The sequence below is a fragment of the Leuresthes tenuis genome, unplaced genomic scaffold (assembly GCF_036924035.1).
Source record: "Leuresthes tenuis unplaced genomic scaffold, fLeuTen1.0.hap1 SCAF_1, whole genome shotgun sequence".
NCBI classification, from domain to species: domain Eukaryota; kingdom Metazoa; phylum Chordata; class Actinopteri; order Atheriniformes; family Atherinopsidae; genus Leuresthes; species Leuresthes tenuis.
This window is the reverse complement of record NW_027325355.1, coordinates 11,452,569-11,472,687: the sequence shown is the minus strand read 5'-3', so window position 1 is coordinate 11,472,687 and position 20,119 is coordinate 11,452,569. Positions and strand designations below refer to the sequence as shown.

The following is a 20,119-nucleotide window of genomic DNA, read 5'->3' as shown; positions in this document are numbered from 1 at the left end:
TCAGCTGAATTACTTGAGACTTGGATCAGTTCTTGATGTCTCTGAATATTTTATGAGACTTTCAGAAATATCCTTTTATTCCCACTATTAGAAACACACTGAGGTCTTATCTTCTGGAACACAAATGCTGATGATGTGCAGCTTCAGAGTTAATCAGCTGGTTTATGGCTGCGTTCACTGTTCACATCCACACATCACTTCATGGAGCTTTACCTTGTGTTTGTCTCTGTGTGGACAGACAGAATGTGAGCTCATTCTTCATGATTCCTCCACAGAGTGGACCAGCAGAGCTCAGAGGTTCCCAGTGGTCAGTCTGCCCAGCAGCATCAAACACAGCTGGACTCCATATTTATGGTCTGTACATGTACAACAACTACTTTTCCATCTGTTCTGTTCACAGTCATCTCCATGCTGCACTTTGTAGACCAGTGGATTGTCAGTGTGTCCAACATGGATCTAATGTTTGGCTCCATGACTTCAGTCTGATTGGCTCATTCATATAGTATTCTGTTCCAGCTGCTGGAGGACAACATGCTCACTTTTGTGAAGGAGGAGCTGAAGAAGATCCAGAAGGTTCTGACTCCAGATTACCCAGAATGCTTAGAGAGTCAGAGGGAGGATGAGGATGAAGAGCAGAGGAGCAGCAGAGAGGCATTAGTGAAGATCACAGTTCACTTCCTGAGGAGAATGAAGCAGGAGGAGCTGGCTGACCGCCTGCAGAGCAGTAAGAGGATTTCTCTAAAGATTTAACCTGCTGGATAAATGACACATTTACTGATGTCTCAACACACAAAACAACAGATGTTCAAATACTCATTCTTTACAGGGTTGAAATGTTTATTTACTGATGTTATTTGTTGTCTTCATTCAGAACATTTATATATAATATTATATGTATTATATACATTACAATATTTATATATATATATAAATACTCACTCTCTCAGAGAAATGAAAAGTTTGAAGATTTTCTGTGTATTGTATTAACTGATCTTATTTGTCATGTTTATTTAGAACTTTTTGACCCAGTTTGCAGACAAAAATCTGCTCTGAAGAAGAAGTTCCAGTGTGTGTTTGAGGGGATTTCTAAAGCAGGAAACCCAACCCTTCTGAATCAGATCTACACAGAGCTCTACATCACAGAGGGAGGGACTGGAGAGGTCAATGATGAACATGAGGTCAGACAGATTGAAACAGCATCCAGGAAAGCAGGCAGAGCAGAAACAACCATCAGACAAGAAGACCTCTTTAAAATCCCACCTGGAAGAGATGAACCAATCAGAACAGTGATGACAAAGGGAGTGGCTGGCATTGGGAAAACAGTCTTAACACAGAAGTTCACTCTGGACTGGGCTGAAGGCAAAGCCAACCAGGACATCCAGTTCATGTTTCCATTCACTTTCAAAGAGCTGAATGTGCTGAAAGAGAAAAAGTTCAGCTTGGTGGAACTTGTTCATCACTTCTTTACTGAAACCAAAGAAGCAGGAATCTGCAGCTTTGAAGAGTTCCAGGTTGTGTTCATCTTTGACGGTCTGGATGAGTGTCGACTTCCTCTGGACTTCCACAACAAGGAGCCCCTGACTGATGTTACAGAGTCCACCTCAGTGGATGTGCTGCTGACAAACCTCATCAGGGGGAAACTGCTTCCCTCAGCTCGCCTCTGGATAACCACACGACCTGCAGCAGCCAATCAGATCCCTCCTGACTGTGTTGGCATGGTAACAGAGGTCAGAGGGTTCACTGACCCACAGAAGGAGGAGTACTTCAGGAAGAGATTGAGAGATAAGAAGCAGGCCAGCAGGATCATCTCCCACATCCAGACATCACGAAGCCTCCACATCATGTGCCACATCCCAGTCTTTTGCTGGATCACTGTTACAGTTCTGGAGGATGTGTTGAAAACCAGAGAGGGAGGAGAGCTGCCCAAGACCCTGACTGAGATGTACATCCACTTCCTGGTGGTTCAGGCCAAAGTGAAGAAGGTCAAGTATGATGGAGGAGCTGAGACAGATCCACACTGGAGTCCAGAGAGCAGGAAGATGATTGAGTCTCTGGGAAAACTGGCTTTTGAGCAGCTGCAGAAAGGAAACCTGATCTTCTATGAATCAGACCTGACAGAGTGTGGCATCGATATCTCAGCAGCCTCAGTGTGCTCAGGAGTGTTCACACAGATCTTTATAGAGGAGAGAGGGCTGTACCAGGAGAAGGTGTTCTGCTTCATCCATCTGAGTGTTCAGGAGTTTCTGGCTGCTCTTCATGTCCATCTGACCTTCATCAACTCTGGAGTCAACCTGATGGAAGAACAATCAAAGTCTCAGGAGTCTGAAACACTAAAAGAGACTCTCTTCTTCCAGAGTGCTGTGAACAAGGCCTTACAGAGTCCAAATGGACACCTGGACCTGTTCCTCCGCTTCCTCCTGGGTCTTTCACTGCAGACCAATCAGAGTCTCCTACGAGGCCTGCTGACACAGACAGGAAGTAGCTCACAGACCAATCAGGAAACAGTTGATTACACCAAGAAGAAGATCAGTGAGAGTCTGTCTGCAGAGAGAAGCATCAATCTGTTCCACTGTCTGAATGAACTGAATTATCGTTCTCTAGTGGAGCAGATCCAACAGTCCCTGAGTTCAGGAAGTCTCTCCACAGATAAACTGTCTCCTGCTCAGTGGTCAGCTCTGGTCTTCATCTTACTGTCATCAGGAAAAGATCTGGATGTGTTTGACCTGAAGAAATACTCTGCTTCAGAGGAGGCTCTTCTGAGGCTGTTGCCAGTGGTCAAAGCCTCCAGCAAAGCTCTGTAAGCACAGATATAGAGGGATATGTATGAATATACTGCAGTTGTTTTTATAGGAGAGAAAGTCACAGATTATTGCTTATCTCATTATTCCCTCCTCAGACTGAGTAGCTGTAACCTCTCAGATGAAGGATGTGCAGCTCTGTCCTCAGCTCTCAGCTCCCAGTCCTCCAGTCTGACAGAACTGGACCTGAGTAACAACAACCTGCAGGATTCAGGGGTGAGGCAGTTGTCTGCTGGACTGAAGAATCCAAACTGCAGACTGGAAACACTCAGGTCAGGATTCATCAAACTGTTTTTATAAACAGCTGACAGAACACCTGTGGATGGTCTTTGTATGATTGTTACAGCAGCTTTAGGCCTCTGACAGCATAAAGAGTTCAGAGGCCTAAACAGCAGATATTTGTGGAGGAGGTCTCCAAGGAGAACATCTGCAGGAACAACAGTGAGAAGTGTCTGTTGGTCCTCTGACCCTGGATCAGATACAGAGATGGGTCCAGGACATGTTAGCCTAGCTTAGCACAAAGACACAAAGTCAGTAACGTGAGACAGTTCCAGTTTCTCTGAACGTTTGATGACATTCAGCTTCAGTTTCAGAGCAGTTCTCTCAGAGTTTCTGTGTTGTTTTGTGTGTCTGCAGCCTGTCAGGCTGTCTGATCACAGAGGAAGGCTGTGCTTCTCTGGCTGAAGCTGTGACCTCCAACCCCTCCCATCTGAGAGAGCTGGACCTGAGCTACAACCATCCAGGAGACTCAGGAGTGAAGCTGCTGACGGCTGCACTGAAGGATCCACATAAACTCAGGTATGGAGAGGCCTGCTGTAGCCACACACAATGTCTGATAGAGGAGGAAGAGCTGGAAACATGTTCTCTGTCCTGCACTCAGCCCTGTGTTTTTGCTTCCTGCTGAGTGTTACATGAACAATCACACATGTAGGAGCCTTTTTCCTTTGCTCACAGCAGAAACTCTGGTTGAACAGAAACAGCAGATATTTGTGGAGGAGGTCTCCAAGGAGAACATCTGCTGGAACAACAGTGAGAAGTGTCTGTTGGTCCTCTGACCCTGGATCAGATACAGAGATGGGTCCAGGACATGTTAGCCTAGCTTAGCACAAAGATTTATAAAACCATGTTCACCGTACATCTGGAAATGTGCACATGTGGATTAGACCTGTGTCCCTCACTCCATACGCCCACATGGGGGATCTTCAGCTGGACCGGCTCTCTGACAGCTCCAACACATTCAAAGAACAGTGTGTGGAACTGGATGTGTTTCAGCTCAGAGATAAAGCCACCAGAGCAAACTTCAACAATCCTCTGAGCTCCACATGACTTGATATCAGACTTACTGACAGAGCCACACAGTACCAGGTCCAAAGAGTTCTGCCCTTCTGTGGTTCTGACCGTCCTTCCAGATGAGAACCAAGTAGAACAAAGTTGAACTGGAGCTGTGTTTGGTTGTTCTTCATCCCATCTCTGGCTGGGAGGAAGAAAAGGAAAAAAAGGTGGGGGACAATCCAATAAACACTATCCAAGGAATTCCAGAGAAACAGGAAGAGAGGGACACTGGGGGAAGGAGAGGAAGAGGCTGGAGGCTTTTCAGTCTGTTTCAGATTCCTGAAAAGTGATCAGGCTGAAATAAATGAGGGATTCTGATCAATAAAATCACAACACCTGGCAGCTGATATACTTCCAATGACTATAGATTCTCCTCTGATCTTATTCTGAGCCTTTAATGTTCAGTGTGGAGGGTGGGATGAGGGGAGTGTTTCTAGTCTAACTTTTCTAGATGAATGTCTTCCCCTGGCTGGCTGTGCAGCATTCAGATGGACCAATGGGTCTGAGAAAGGATCTGGATGTTTGGCTGCCCTGAAACATACTGAGAGGAGGAGTCAGCAGAAACAATGTGACCATCAGGAGAGCCCATGATGTCAGAAACTGAAGTGGTTTCATTAGAATTCTTAAAGCTCATATTTGGATTCAGAAATGAGGGAAAAATCAAAGTGAAAATTCTTCCAAACTTGAAGAATTGAATTCAGAGACAGAAACTTCATCTCCATAATCTGACTGCAGAAGACATTTGGTGCTTTTAAACTTCAGAATGAGCTCAGAAAGATTTCCTTCCATCCATCGTTCTTCTCTTTATTCACTTTCTTTTCTTTCCTCCTTTTTCTGAGATAAATCAAATAATGAAAGCATCTCTGCATGAGTCCATAATCTGCTGTGCAGAGATGATTGAAAGGAGTTTTGTACGTTTCAGTGTTGATCAAATAGCTTTCATTCTAGTTTTCAGATGCTCCATTCCAGTGGATGTATCCAGATGTTGGACTGTTCCTTTCTCAGTGTGGAACAATGTGTGTGTGAGAGCCATGTAATGTTCATGTTTGCATGCTGAAAGAGACTCTGTGCTGCTCTGACCCCCTCCTCCTTTCAGGGTGGAGCCTGCTGGAGAACGATGGTTGACACCAGGTCTGAGGAAGTGTGAGTGTGTTCTTCATCTGATTCATGACATCCAACCATCTTCACACTGTCACATCACTCATTGATCAAAGTGCACAGATGATAGATCAATAACTGCAGCTGGATTGTGTTTGTTCTCTCCATCAGATTCCTGTCAACTCACAATCGACACAAACACAGTGAACAGAAACCTGAAACTGTCTGACAACAACAGGAAGGTGACATGTGTGAAAGAGGATCCGTCATATCCTGATCATCCAGACAGATTTGATGACTGGTGTCATCAGCTGCTGTGTAGAAATATTCTGACTGGTCGCTGTTACTGGGAGGTCGAGTGGAGAGGAAAGGTTTATATATCAGTGAGTTACAGAGGAATCAGAAGGAGAGGAGAAGACTGTTTGTTTGGATACAATGATCAGTCCTGGAGTCTGAGGTGCTCTGATGGAGGTTACTCTGTCTTTCACAATAACAGAGGAACACACATCTCCTCCTCCTCCTCCTCCTCCTCCTCTGTCTCTAACAGAGCAGCAGTGTATGTGGACCGTCCTGCTGGCACTCTGTCCTTCTACAGAGTCTCCTCTGACACACTGATCCACCTCCACACCTTCAACACCACATTCACTGAGGAACCTCTGCATCCTGGATTTACAGTCTGGTCACCTGTTTCCTGGTTGTCTCTGTGTTGAGTATAAAGAGTTTCCTCCTGTCAGAGAATCACTGTTGAACAGATAGTTCAGTCTGTACATGTCTGTCTCTTTCACTCAGAAACACCTTTTCAGATTCATGGATTCAGTCACTTTCTGTTTGAAACTCTTCTAAATGACTCCTTGGAAACTTCTTCCTCTTCCAGTCCTTTAAAGATGGAAGCTGCCATTCTTCCAGGATGTTGTTTTTCTGTGTGTTTCCAGTCAAAGCTTCACACTGAATATCAGTATGTTGTGTTTCTCTGCAGCTCACTTCAACTGAGACCATTCAGTTCATGTCAGCTGCAGTTAGTTTGCTGCACATGTGACAAACTGTGATATCAGAGAGGAATCACTGAGCTGCAATCAGCCAAGATGAATTTCCAACCTGCTGACAGATCTTCACTGATTCTGCTCCAATGTTTAGGGACTCTGGTTTAAACTGATAGAATTACTCAGTTCTGTCAGAGACAGTCGAGTTCTGTTCGAAAACTTTCTTCCTGGTTAACTTGTCATAGGTGTGATGACTCTGTGATGACACCAGCAGAGAGTTTGACCCAAAGCCTGTCTCATACATCTCACTAAGACCTCAGAAAATTGGGTCAAATTGTTGGGGGGGTGGGGGGGGGGGGGTGGGGGGTGGATGTGTCTTTCTATTCAAATGTGTTTTAGTTTGTGTTGCAAAAGCTTTTAAAAAAACATGGATCATATAAAGAAAGCAGCAGAACTGAGTGTTTGTGTTAATATGGTGTTATCTATTCAAAATATTGTTTTCATTATATCTGTTCTGTTTCCTGTCTGTCTTCTCTGTTAATTATTCACAATAATATAGCTGAACTTCAATCTAAATGCAGCCGTGCTTCCTTAAAGCGTAAATGATTCAATGAATCTGATGCTGATGTTTCACAGAGATGTTACTACATTGTTGTTTGTTTGATTGTTGAAGATTTGGATCATATATTGATATCTGACTGGAGTTATTTACCCCATTAAATGTGTAAATCTTCCACCTCTCCGTTAAAACAAAACTTGTTTCTGCAGAGAGTTTTATTCTGAAATAACTGAGTCATGCTTTTCTATCAGGATCCATCACAGACCAGATTTCCTGGAAGCTGAAAAACAGCTGGAAGGTCGCGCACGTGTGATGATCCAGACACTGATGTTTAATCACTGATGTTATTTAGATATTTAAGAGTTGACAATATTCTTGGTTTTCCTGCTGCAAACATTCAACACATTAGTTTTTAAGAGGTACAAAGCAAAATGTTGCAAAGGTGAAAATCTTTCTCTCACAGCGGTTGTGTTTTTCTGAGCGGTCTGATGTCTGTCCCGCAACCAACTGGACTGGAAACGTCACTAAAACAATGAAGCTGCTGTTTTAGCAGCCTCATGAAGTCGAGTGTCGTCCTGCTGTGAAAAACAGCAGCTGAGAGCTCAGATCAGGCATGAGGAGGGAAAACTGGGCAGAAACCTTCAAACACACCAGACTGAGAGCTGAAAGCACCCAACCACAGAGCCACAGCCAGGACCAGGACCCACAACCAGAACCAGGTACCATAGCTTTGGCAGAACTAACAATTAGCCACTTTAAATATGTTTTAAGGCTGTTAAAATGTTTTAATTTTACACTGATTAGGGTCAAATGTGGAACTAACAAATACAAAGAGTCTTCAAGGTCAGATTACAGTTTAAGTACAGATGGTTCACGCTTTGTTGTCCTCTGGTGGGACCATAAAGATGTGAAATGACAGCTGATCATCATGCTGATCTGTCATGTTCATGTTAGCTGCACCAAATAGAGAATTTTAAAAAAAAGTATCACATACAGATATATTAATACTAACAGATTAAAAACAAGCCAAAAGTAACATAAAATCCCCAAAATACAAACTTCTACACTGCTATGTCTTTCTAGAAGTTTAAAGTAGAGAGTGAAACCTACTTTGAAGCGGACTCAGGTTCAGGTTGCTTCTTTCTGACCAGCAGCTGCAGCAGTTTCACCTCTGAAATCAATCTAAAGCAGTGTTTGTGCATGGAGTTTGTATTTTCTGTCAGTTTTGAACTGACGAAGGTGAAATGAGGACTCAGCTGATTGGAAACGTTTAGTTCATGATCCTTTTTAATGTGGTATAAACACAGCTTGAATGAATGCATGGACTTGATCTTTATCTGAGTGCATTTTAGATCAGACAGTTATTGCTCATTTAAATACAACTTATTCCTCAGAAGTTCATAAAACCATTCTTATCATCCAAGCTCTGCTTGAGCCACATTATTAACTGATATCATTCATCATAAAGCAATTCACTTTACATTTAGCATCCTACAGATGTAAATAATCTCTTCTCAAAGTGGTGCAGAGATGGTGGTTCGGTTGCTTGTTTGGTGGCTTCTGCTGCTTCGTGTTAACCTCGGCTCCCCATAAAACTGATGCTCACTCAGGTGAAAGCCACAGACTGTGCTATGATTTCTGCACCAGACACGGGCGGAAACACCATATATACAAATGCATTTGGATAGTTCCAGACATGTGTAGTTATAGATATGTTTGGAAGCACACAGCAACACTCCCACATCAGCCAGCACAACAGAAACTGATGGAAAGTGGCGTCCTAAAACAGATGCCAGCTATAAAAGAGGGAAAGAAGACTGAACTCAGCCTTGAACAAGTTTAAGTTTGAACTTGCACAACACTTCTCAGAGTATTTAGTATTCAGGAGTATTTTACAGCAAAAATCAGCATTTGGATTAAACTTGTTTAATAAGGGTTGTATCGCATCGCATTAAAAGGCAAAACAGTGGAAATTAGTTTCATTACAAACTCCTGATCCAGCCTCATTTCTTTCTTACTGTCCTGTCTTCTTTAAAGTGGTCCTGATCAATAGTTCTCCAGCTTTCTGAAGGAGTTTTTCTTTGGACATTTTCCGTCCAGTCCTGGTACCTGAGCATTTTCAGAGGAATGTGTTTTTAAGGTCACTTAACTCTGACCTATGAATGATTCAAGCAGAAAAAAAGGCTCCTAACCCAAGGGATGGACCAGCAAAACCTGACACAGGACCTGAGAGATGCATCTGGACCTTCAGCTGATCCATCTACTGTTGGCCCAAGCCTCATCAGAAATGGTCTCCATGGAAGGGTGGCTGTCAAGAAGCCGTTCTTAAGGAAGGGAAACAGGGAGAAAAGGCTGAGCTATGCCAAATGACACAAGAAGTGGACTGAAAATCAGTGGCAACAGGTCTTATGGAGGCATGAATCCTCCCCAGAGCCTGGACCTTAACATTATTGAAGCAGTGTGGGATCATCTGACAGAGAACAGAACAAAAGGCAGCCGACATCCAAAGAAGAGCTTTGGGATGTCCTTCAAGGAGCCTGGAGAACTATTCCTGAAGACTACTTAAATAAATAACAGAATCCTGGCAAAACATTAAGGAATGAGGTGTGTTTTAAGACTTTTGACCACAGTACTTTATATAATCTGCATATTCCAAAAAGTTGAGAACTTTTGAGTCTGCACAAGTCACAGGAGCAGCAGAGACCTCTGACTGCTCGTTTAACAACAGGATATTTTCTTTGTTGGGTGTCTTGGAAACAGCAGAGACCTGGGATTGAGCGTTTTCTGAGCTCGGTGTTACAGCTTCTGGCCTGTTGGCGGCTTCCTCAGAACTTTCCTCTTTGCCACTTTCAAAGGGAAATATGTAGAAACCCTCAGACTCATTCTCCAGAATCTCTTCATCTACTCTGTCACCCCACAGAAGTGCAGGAGAGGATATTTTGGTTTGACTCAAAAAGGACTTTTTAAGTAAGTGTTGTTTTTCAGGCGGTTTGTCTTTCAGGCTTTTATAAACTACAGTGATGTCATGTCCTTTGATGACATGTTTCCACTATGATGTCATGCAGAACTGTGAGGTCATAATCAGTGATGACATCACTTCTTGTGATGTCATCACTGATCAGAATCAGCATGTAAATGATAAAGTGTCTTCCTGTGGATGTTCTCAGATATGTACAGTATGAACACTGTGATCCTTTCCCACATGTCCCAGCTGCTGCTGGAATAAAGTCCATTCCTCCTTTAAAAAGTTTAATGAGCTCTTCATGAAAACACTTCCAGCAGCACTTGTTGTTTCACAGCTTTCAGCAGATTTCACCACATCATTTCACTTTATTCCATTTTAAAAGACAGATCTTGGACTGATCTAAGGTCAGGATTTTGTCCTTCTAGCAGCAGCTTATCAGGACGCTGATTTTGTTGGACAGATATTCATTAGTTTCCTGTGGATGTTTCTGCTTCCCAGAGGATGAATCCAGAGTGCACTGAGACTGAGACAGGAGCAGGAAAACTTCCTAAATTCATGTGAAGTCTTTGTACCACATTACAGCTCAGAAACAGAACACATGCACAGTGAGGGCATGATGCTCAACACGTTTCTCAAAGCATTTACACAAGGACATTCATTATGTGCTGATAGTGATATGATTTCCTTCCCCTGACACTGAAATAACAATCATCTTTAAATGATTTCATGTCACTTTTAGATCCATCAGCTCCACGGTTTTATATCTCTACATGTTAAGTATAAGGCAGCTTTCACAGCGAGCTATGTGGCAAATATCTGGGAAACAACTGAGACTAACAGCCTGAAACATCCAGTTTCTACAAAGATAGCTCATATACACAGTTCTGTTGGAATGTTTCTGTACAGTCATCATGGACATTAATGTCATTTCCATTTAGTCATTTAGCAGATGCTTTGATCCAAAGTGACTCACAGGTGAGGAAACAACATCCCAGTGCAGTCAGGCATACCTCTCATTTCCCTGTATTTGTGTCCATCCTCCAGACTCCTGTGGATCCTTTTTACCTCACGCTAAAAAAGCCAATATCACAGACGGAGAAAAGTTAGATCATGAGAGAGAAAAATACTCTTGAAATTTTCTGTGAACAAAGCAAGGAGGTCAATAAATAAGTCTACACCTCATTACAGTGGTTAATATTTCTGTCTGAATACGTTTCTGTTTGCATCTGTGTGGTTGTGGACATATTTGATCTAAGGGAACTTCAGATTGAAACCTCGCCAGTGAAGAACTGAATGTAGCACAACGTGTTGGTGTAAAAGACCACTCTGATGCTTAGAAGTCCATACTCCCACCAACTAGTTTAAAACTGAATAATCCTTTCAGGTGAGAGATGAAACGTCTTCAAGAACCAAGAAGAAGAAGAAGTTGCCCTTATTCAGGCTCTTACCCACAAAGTGTCACCGTGAGGAGCCCCCTTTCCAATCAGTAAACCTTCTTCTAAAAAAGTAGCCCTGAACAGCTGCCTCCAGCTCCTCTGAGGGACACACCTGCTAAACTGGTCATTGACACGAAAATAAAAAGGCTGCAGACAGACCAAAACTCCTGCTTTGGAGATGAACCCTCTGTGTAATGCTTCTCACAGTTCATGAAAGAATATTATAAAATAACAATGATTTTAACCATCTGTAATTATACTGGGGCAGCTGCTTATCTGAAGTGTTGCATATGTCACTGTGATCTATGTTATTAATGTCCAAAGACATGTGAGCTGTGTTTAGATTTAGCCAAAAGCTGAAGTGGAGAAGAAGATCTTGGAATAAAGAAAGAGGAAAGGATGATGCACAGTTTTTACAGTAATGAATGACACACAGTGGTTCTAACGGCACCCTGGGGCTGTTCACATCTGGTCTTAACGTGATCAGAAAAGTGAACTAAGTACATCTGTGAACACGTTCAACAAGGATTCAGCAGCTCCTTTCTCCACCTCTCAGCCAAATTTGATAGTTCTTGTGATGAGAGATTTCAACTCATGTAACCTCTCCCAGGAACTGACGAGCTCCAAACAGCTGGTGACATGCGCCATGCAGGACAGCAACACACTGGACCACTTCTACTCCACCATAAAACCCTCATACCGCTCCATCCCCCACGCTGCCCTTGGACACTCCGACCACTGCATCATACAGATGGTCCCCACATACAGGCAGCAACTGAGAAGGGCCAAACCATCCAGGACTACAGCAAGGAGGTGGACTCCAGAGGCAAGGGACAGGCTTCAGGACTGCATGGAGTCTACTGACTGGGAGTCACTGAGGGGCCCTGAGGATGACGACGGCAGCTTTTCTGACACTGTATGTTCCTGCATCAGCTTCTGTGAGCAGGTCTGCCTCCCAACCAAAACCATCACAAGGCACAATAACCAAAAGCCCTGGTTCTCCAAGCAGCTCAGAGAGCTCAGGCGCCGGAAAGAGCAGGCGTACAGAGAGGGTGACATGGACACATTCAGACTGGCCAGACAGGGCCTCAAGAAGGCCATCAAAAATGCTAAAGAGGACTATAGAGCCAGACTGGAGAGTGATTCAGGCACCAACGACCCTGCAGTTGTGTGGAGTCCCCTCAGAACCATCAGACACTACAAAGGTAGAAGCCCTGGGGTCGCCCCCTCCCCCGGACTAGCTGACGATCTCAACACCTTCTACACCAGGTTTGAGAGACCCCCTGCTGCTTTACCCCAACTCCTTGGAACACAGTAAACACCTCACCTATGAATACATTAAGAAACAGTGAAAATACAGTTCTTGATCAGCAAACCTAATGCATCTGAAATATGTTAGATTAAGCTTTACCTTAACAGGACATATCAAATCAAAATATTCTCACACGGGGGAAATCTTCCTCTTCCTAGCTGGCTCCATCCTCTTACCTATCCTTCTCTCCTCACTCTCCCTAATCTCAAAACTATCTCTCTCTCACTTAACTCCCCAAACTATCTCCAAATTACATTAACGCTATCCAAACTCGAGTATCCAAACTATCAAAACTCAAAAAGTGAACTGACTGCAACTCTCCATAAAAAAAACACATCTTAAATGGAGATTGAGGGGTTTCTCTGCTTAATACTCGGGCATATAAATCTGACAAAATCTGAAGCATTTACGGAAGCAGTCACGTGGTTGGGACGGGTGGTGAGGTTGTGGACGTCATCATTTTCGGCTCCTCCCCTAAATGAAGTAAACCGTCTCCTCCATTACTCCAAACACGCTTCGAAGCCTCAGCACATTTCAGAACATCACTACAGGAAGCTGCATGCAGGTGAGTCCAGAAAAGAATACATGTAGCGGTCAAACATTTGCAGAAATGTCTTCAAAGTGCTTTGTGTCATTGGTTTGATTCCTGCACCTGGACACGGGCAGTCAGAACATGTACTAAAGAGTAAAAAAGTTCAAATGACTTGGCTGCTATTCACAGTTAGCATGTCCTGCTAATGCTAATGCTAATGCTCTGCTAACCGTTGTACCCAAAGCAGAAAGCAGAAACACAACCTCAACTATAGATTTCAATAAGCCGGTCAGATGGACAAATAAAATGGAGCTTTATCCTTTTAGCTGTGTGTTAAACACATTTTCCACTAAAGCTGCAGTTTTCTAAACTTTTTTCTGTAGTTTTAAAAAATTTTAAAAAATTGATGATCAATGTAAAATTTAGAATTGTTCTTTCCGAGCTTATCTGGGTATCATTTGGCTTTTTGATAAAACTGTGAAGTGAAAACATGTGATATGATGTGTTTAATGTGTTTTAGGGTTTAAAATCTTAAAATGGGATTTAATTATGGTCTATATAAATGCTTCAATTACATTAAGAGTTTATGTTGTTTGAAGAGGAGTCATAGCATTATAATATAGATTTGTCAGTGATCCAGGAAAGTATCACAGGAGCAGTAGAAATATACAGTTCAGTATCAGTGTCTGATTTCTCAGATTTACACTCAGAAGCCCATTAAAAGACAGTGACTGTCCTCTTCAGAAGTGTCTCATGTTTTTCAGTTTTCAGTTTCCTTTACATATCCAATATTTTCTTTTATCCACATATCAAAAAGGACTGACCGCATGATAAAAAGGTTGTACATGTCTTTACTCATAAAGTCCACCTGCCAACATCTGGAGTTAAAATGGAGCTAAAATGATCTTTATTAGGAGGATCTGTGCAACTTTTAGGAGCTGATACTCTGATCTGACCACAACACAAGATCACTTTTTACTCTTCAACTGGACACTTAAGTTTACCAGGTAAGATCATTTCAGAATCAAAATAAAGGAGATTGTAGGTTATTAAAACACTCCTTTATATTTAAATGATGGCCTCAAAATGGTCCACTTCATGTTCTTCAGAGTGTCTCAGATCAGTCAGACAGCTCCTGCTGACGTGCTGTTCGCCACACAGAACTAGATCATTCCCCCACTGAAACATCACATCTTCTCAGTTTCAAGCCTCAGTCCAGACTGAAGCTCCCTGAGTGCTGAACTATAGGCTTCAGAGTTTAACCTGTGACAAATCTGAGATTACTCTGTTACTTTTCTGGATCCATGACAGCTTCTGGAAATGAGAACAAATTTAGAAACGGAGAAAATCTGAACTTCAGGCTTTGGGATGATATTGGGACCCTTTCCTCAAACAGTATCATTGTCTTAATGTGGTAAAATGATTTAAGTTGATCATGTTACACTGACTCAGATGAGATTTATGGGCTATTGCACACAATGGGTGTCATTCTACAGAGTATATTATATTATACATTTATTATAAAAAAATTTCTGAATTTGATCAAAAAGCTCCAAATATTTTGAACTGTGACCTCAGTGGGTCTTTAAAGAACCAGTTTAAAGTTCACAGGAATTTAAATTAAAACCACGGTAATAAGTTTAATTAAATGTGACTAGATGGTTAAAAATTGTCCACAAAGGTTTTCAAGAGAAGAAGAAAAGTGGGTGTGCTTTAACATGCTGCACGCCACAGCTGGATCTTATTGTATGTACTGACAGTTTCAGACAGAGTCCATCAGTCGGAGGACCAGGACCAGAATGGAGCAGCAGAACCAGGATCCAAACACCTCCACTAAGAACAGAGCCGGTTCATCCTCTGGTTCCACCGGGCTACAGGTCAGTGTGGAGGACATTAAAGACACGAGGACGAGTGTCGAGGCTCCGTGTATCGTCCGCTTGTTCTGCTTTTACTTCAAATGTGGAAAAAGTGTCAGCAAAGTATTTCCTGGTTTCATCTACCCTCTCTGATACAGATGTGCTTAGACTGAAAATATGCTGCAGGCTGAATGATCTGCTGGAAGAAAATCAGTGGCCAGATTGTTGTGGTGGGACATTTTCTGGCTCTCAGTCTTCAGATTTGAGAGGTTCAGGAGCTTATATTCATTGTTTGTGTTTAAAGTCTCTGGATTACATGAATTAAACCTGGTGGTGGTAATACTTCTGGGTCTTTAATGGTTAGATGACAGGTTTGTAGATCTCTCTACCTCAGGGTAAAGAGTTGTTTTAGAAAGAAACAAAGGTTGAGTTAAAACTGTTTCCCTGATAGCTGTTGAGCTCAATGGCTGCAGACCTCTGGGTTGTAAGCTGGAACAAAGGGATAGTGTAATGAATGTCATGTATTACCACCACTGTTACTTTTATTCGTTTAAACCAGTGATCATCAACCTTTTTCAGTCCAACCTCTACATGGTGTTTAACTGAACAACTTGGACAAGACTGTGCTTCATTCTATCATTTAGAAATATTGTAGCACAAGTTCCTTTTCAGAATTTCATCATGACAAAAAATAATTAGTGAAAGAGCAAAAAGCAAGAGTTTACTGCTTAAAAACCTGAACGTGTGTAGAACACACCAGAGCACAGTGCTGACAGCTGAGGGCACTTATAAACACACTCTCAGCATTCATGTTTGATCTGAGATATTGAGACCTGTGGCTCGGTCTATACACGTCCAGTTAGAATATGTTGGTTAGCTTAGAGAAATCTTTTGTGTGAACTTCAAAAGGATCTAATCCTTCTTCCTCTCTGTCATTGCAGAAACATATAGCCCAAGAGAGCTACAGATGTCACTCTTGTAAACACCGTGGGAAAGTTTTCAAAAGCTCATCACATCTGAGGTGTCATCGGAGGCTTCACACTGGAAAGAAACCATATAGCTGTGGTCAGTGTGGGGCAGGTTTTGCTCGATTATCCAGTCTAAAGACACACCAACATATTCACACAGGAGAGAAACCTTACAACTGTGGTCAGTGTGGCGCAGCATTCACTACATCTTCCAATCTTAAGAAACACCAACGTATTCACACAGGAGAGAAACCTTACAGCTGTGGTCAGTGTGGAGCAGCTTTCACTACTTCTTCCGATCTTAAGACACACCAACGTATTCACACAGGAGAGAAACCATACAGCTGTGGTCAGTGTGGAGCAGCTTTCACTAAATTATCTGGTCTAAAGACACACCAACGTATTCACACGGGAGAGAAACCATACAGCTGTAGTCAGTGTGGAGCAGCATTCACAACATCTTCCTATCTTAAGATACACCAACGTATTCACACAGGACAGAAACCTTACAGCTGTAGTCAGTGTGGAGCAACATTCACTGCATCTTCCTATCTTAAGATACACCAACGTATTCACACAGGACAGAAACCATACAACTGTGGTCAGTGTGGAGCAGCTTTCACTACATCTTCCTATCTTAAGATACACCAACGTATTCACACAGGACAGAAACCTTACAGCTGTAGTCAGTGTGGAGCAACATTCACTGCATCTTCCTATCTTAAGATACACCAACGTATTCACACAGGAGAGAAACCTTACAGCTGTGGTCAGTGTGGAGCAGGTTTTGCTCGATTATCCAGTCTAAAAAGACACCTATGTATTCACACAGGAGAGAAACCTTACAACTGTAGTCAGTGTGGAGCAGCATTCACTGAATCATCTAATCTTAAGAAACACCAACGTATTCACACAGGAGAGAAACCTTACAGCTGTGGTCAGTGTGGGGCAGCTTTCCCTACATCTTCCCATCTTAAGACACATCAACGTATTCACACAGGAGAGAAACCCTATAGCTGTGGTCAGTGTGGAACAGCTTTCACTCAATTATCTCACCTAAAGACTCACCAACGTATTCACACTGCGGATAAATTATTGGTTTAAATCAACAATATATTTTACGGCAGATAAGAAAACATTCACCTGGGAGCAGCAACAGGAACTACCAATCAGAAGAATTTCCCTTGTTCAGATTGAAAATCTTCTTTTTGGATTACCACCTTCTCTTGTCAGGACTTTTGTTCTGAATGTTCTGTGGGTAGCACATGTTTGAAGAATCATTGAAAGTGCTTTATAATTTGTTGGGATAGTTGGGAACTATGGACGGATCTCCCACCGTTCAAGATAAATATGGCATCAGTTCTGAGTTGATATACAGAACAATATCAGTGCCTTGAGATGACATTGTTTTAATTTGGCGCTATATGAATAAAACTGAATTGAATTGAAAATGCAATCTTTTTAAAAGTAGATACACATTTTATTCTATTATACTGAACATATATGTTTTGTTTAAAGTTAAAATTCACAAAGTAGCTGTGCACCAGCTGTGGGTATGTTTGTAAACATACATCTTTAGAAGCAATATATCATTTCAGTTTGATGTAAAGTCTAGCTTTACACTTGTTTGTATTTCATTGTTCTGCATTTTATTAAAGGTTAGATGTCAACATTTCTCATGCGTTTTCTCATGTTCTTGCTACAGAGATATTTTAAAAAAATTGTGTTTGGTTCTAATCTTTGTGCTAATCTTTGCCAAGGCTGTAGCTCAGGAGGAAGAGCAGTCACCCACCAATCGGAAGGTCGGTGGTTCGACTCTGGCTTCCCCGGGCTACATGTCGAAGCGTCCTTGGGCAAGACACTGAACCCCAGTGTATCATTGGGGGTATGAATGTGTGTATGAATGATTAGAAAAGCACGTAGTTTGTTCAAACGTTTTATTATACTAAGCTGCTGACATCAAAGCACTACAATTTAAAACTTGATTCAAATCTTTGTATAAAATTTAAAAACAATTTCAATCAACTGAAGTGAACCACAACACAGCAGTAAGTCAAATAGGATATTTTACACAGCAGTAAAGTTGCTTTGAACATGAAAAAATCACGTTTATAAAAATATAAAACTATTTACAATTACTATGTACATATCATTTCTATATGTACAGTGAGTTATTACAGAATATTTACAGATTGTTAAGGCATATTTACATCTAAGTCCTCCAACTTGTCTACAGCAGAGGTGAAGTCTTCATAGCTAGCATAAACTCTGTTGTTCAGACCTTTTGATGAGGACATCATCTTTACGGGGCAGAATGTCTTTCTCTTGTATCTTCTGTGTCCCTGTGTTGGTTGGGCACAGAGTGTACAGACTGGAATATTTTGCACCCTTGACAATTTGGTTCCAACTTCTAATGGATGCCCCTGGTGTTTGCACTTGTAGTGCGTAGCTCTCGCCCAGGCTAAATGACCGCCAGTGCTGGGCAACGTGCCGGTGGTGTGTGTATCAGGCGGTGTGGACGCAGTTGGAGGAGCTGTTGCAGGCGTATCGGCCGGCTTAGGGATCACCTGACGGGCAGCCATTGTGGTCTGTGTGGAGGGGCCTGCAATCGCAGAGGGAGCTGCTGATACAGAAGGGCAGGGCAAAGGGCTGGTGATAGCACAGGTGATGGGAAGGACTGATGTAGAGGGACCAGCTATCACAGGGGTCACCAGAATGGCAGGTGATATGGGTCGTAAAGAGCGTCCTGCAGTCTTAAGGGCTGCTGTAGATGCAGACAGGGACGGTACAGGCCTGGTGATGGTCGAGGTGGCGGGGTTTTTCTTATTAGCTGTGGCACTTTTAGGTGCGGCCGGGAGACGGGCATCGTTATGTCCGACCTTCCCTTCAAAACCTTTGTCCCGGCAGTGCTTGGTGTGGGCACATATTTCATCAGCTGGTAGTCTGGTGGAGGGAGGACTGTAGGCTGATGAGGGGCAGGAGGAAGGTCTGTTGATGAGATGGAGGTGATCTTTGTGATGGTGGATGGTTGTATTGTTGCCTTCATGTTGACAAGCCGCTCTTGGTGTTGGATGAAGTCCCGCACGGTCTTGACGTTTATTTTAGGTAGGGGAATGCCAGCTTTGCAGAGAACAGGGTCATCCACTAAAATTCGGTGCTGGACCCGCTCGTATGCCTCCAGGATGGTCGTCTTCTCCGGACTGGTGCGTGACCCATGAGGACAATGCAGCCACAAAAGTTTCACCAGTGTGTACATTAGCCTGTTGTGCTGAGCACTTATGTTTTGTTGTGCTGGTGCGTAGCGTTTGGCCATCTTTACTTTCTGTATCACAGCAGCATCAACAAGGTCGTCTCTTTTAGTGCGGCAGTACAGAGTGTTGCCCCAGTGCGTCCTGTACACTTGATTGAACTGCTGAGGCTGCTTGTCGTGCTCCTCCACGGCATTCCAGGCTTCCAGGATATTGTTCCTCTGCTTGGTGGTGAGTGACAGCTTGTCCTCTGTCAGGCCAATGTCCAACAGAAGAGAGCAGAACTTTTCCAGCTGCTGAAAGCCAGGAAGAGGAGTTGGACTGCAGACATCCTCCTGTGCAAACAGTGACACACAAATGTTATGCCTGTTGCAGGTGTGATTTATCTAGTCTTATTTGCTTTTCATCTGCTTCTGTCTCTTGTGGCAGAAAAAAAAACAAACAAGTTTTTTAGATTTTGTAACGTTATGTTGACTTTGCACACTGCCACATTCACTTGTTAATCTTTTTCCTCAGTGATTATTTCCTTCTTCTACACAAGCTTTAAATACTTTGCTACTGTTTAACTGTTGTTTTAATGTCTAATTTAACTCCTGGCAAAGTGGAAACATTTGAAAACTCGTCTAACACTGGCTCATACGTAGCAGTTGAACGACTTTAACTCCTGGAATAAAATGTACATCCACATCAACAAACAAACAGCTACTCACAAAGACTGGAAGGTGAACACTAGCAATTTCATTGCTGGAGAGCCGGATGTGGGGCAGCTCAGCACTCAGCGCATTGTCACAGGTCTCCACCTCACTCTCGTAAGCCTCATCTGGCACATCTGGATCATGCTGCCCAGGCTGAAGCACCTCCTCCTCTGGATCCGGCCCATCGTTCACGATGTCTGCGAGAGAAAAAGGGCCCGATTCTCCTGTACTCTGACTAAACAGGTATTCCAACCCCAGCAGCTCATTAGAGGGGACATCAGCGGGAGCCTGGAAGTTTCCCTCCACAGTCTCTCCGAACAGCTGCAGACAGCGGGTGTTG

The 20,119-nt window shown here is 42.9% G+C and overlaps 1 protein-coding gene across 1 annotated transcript; it reads left to right on the top strand.

Annotated features, from left to right (window-relative positions):
• Positions 1–93: 93 nt before the first annotated feature.
• LOC140295536 (protein NLRC3-like) lies at positions 94–4,233 on the top strand. Its single transcript, XM_072379664.1, has 4 exons — positions 94–354; positions 517–724; positions 1,015–2,529; positions 4,136–4,233. The coding sequence occupies exons 1-4, from the start codon at positions 352–354 to the stop codon at positions 4,231–4,233; spliced, it is 1,824 nt and encodes a 607-aa protein (XP_072235765.1). The 5' UTR covers positions 94–351.
• The last annotated feature ends 15,886 nt before the right edge of the window (positions 4,234–20,119 follow it).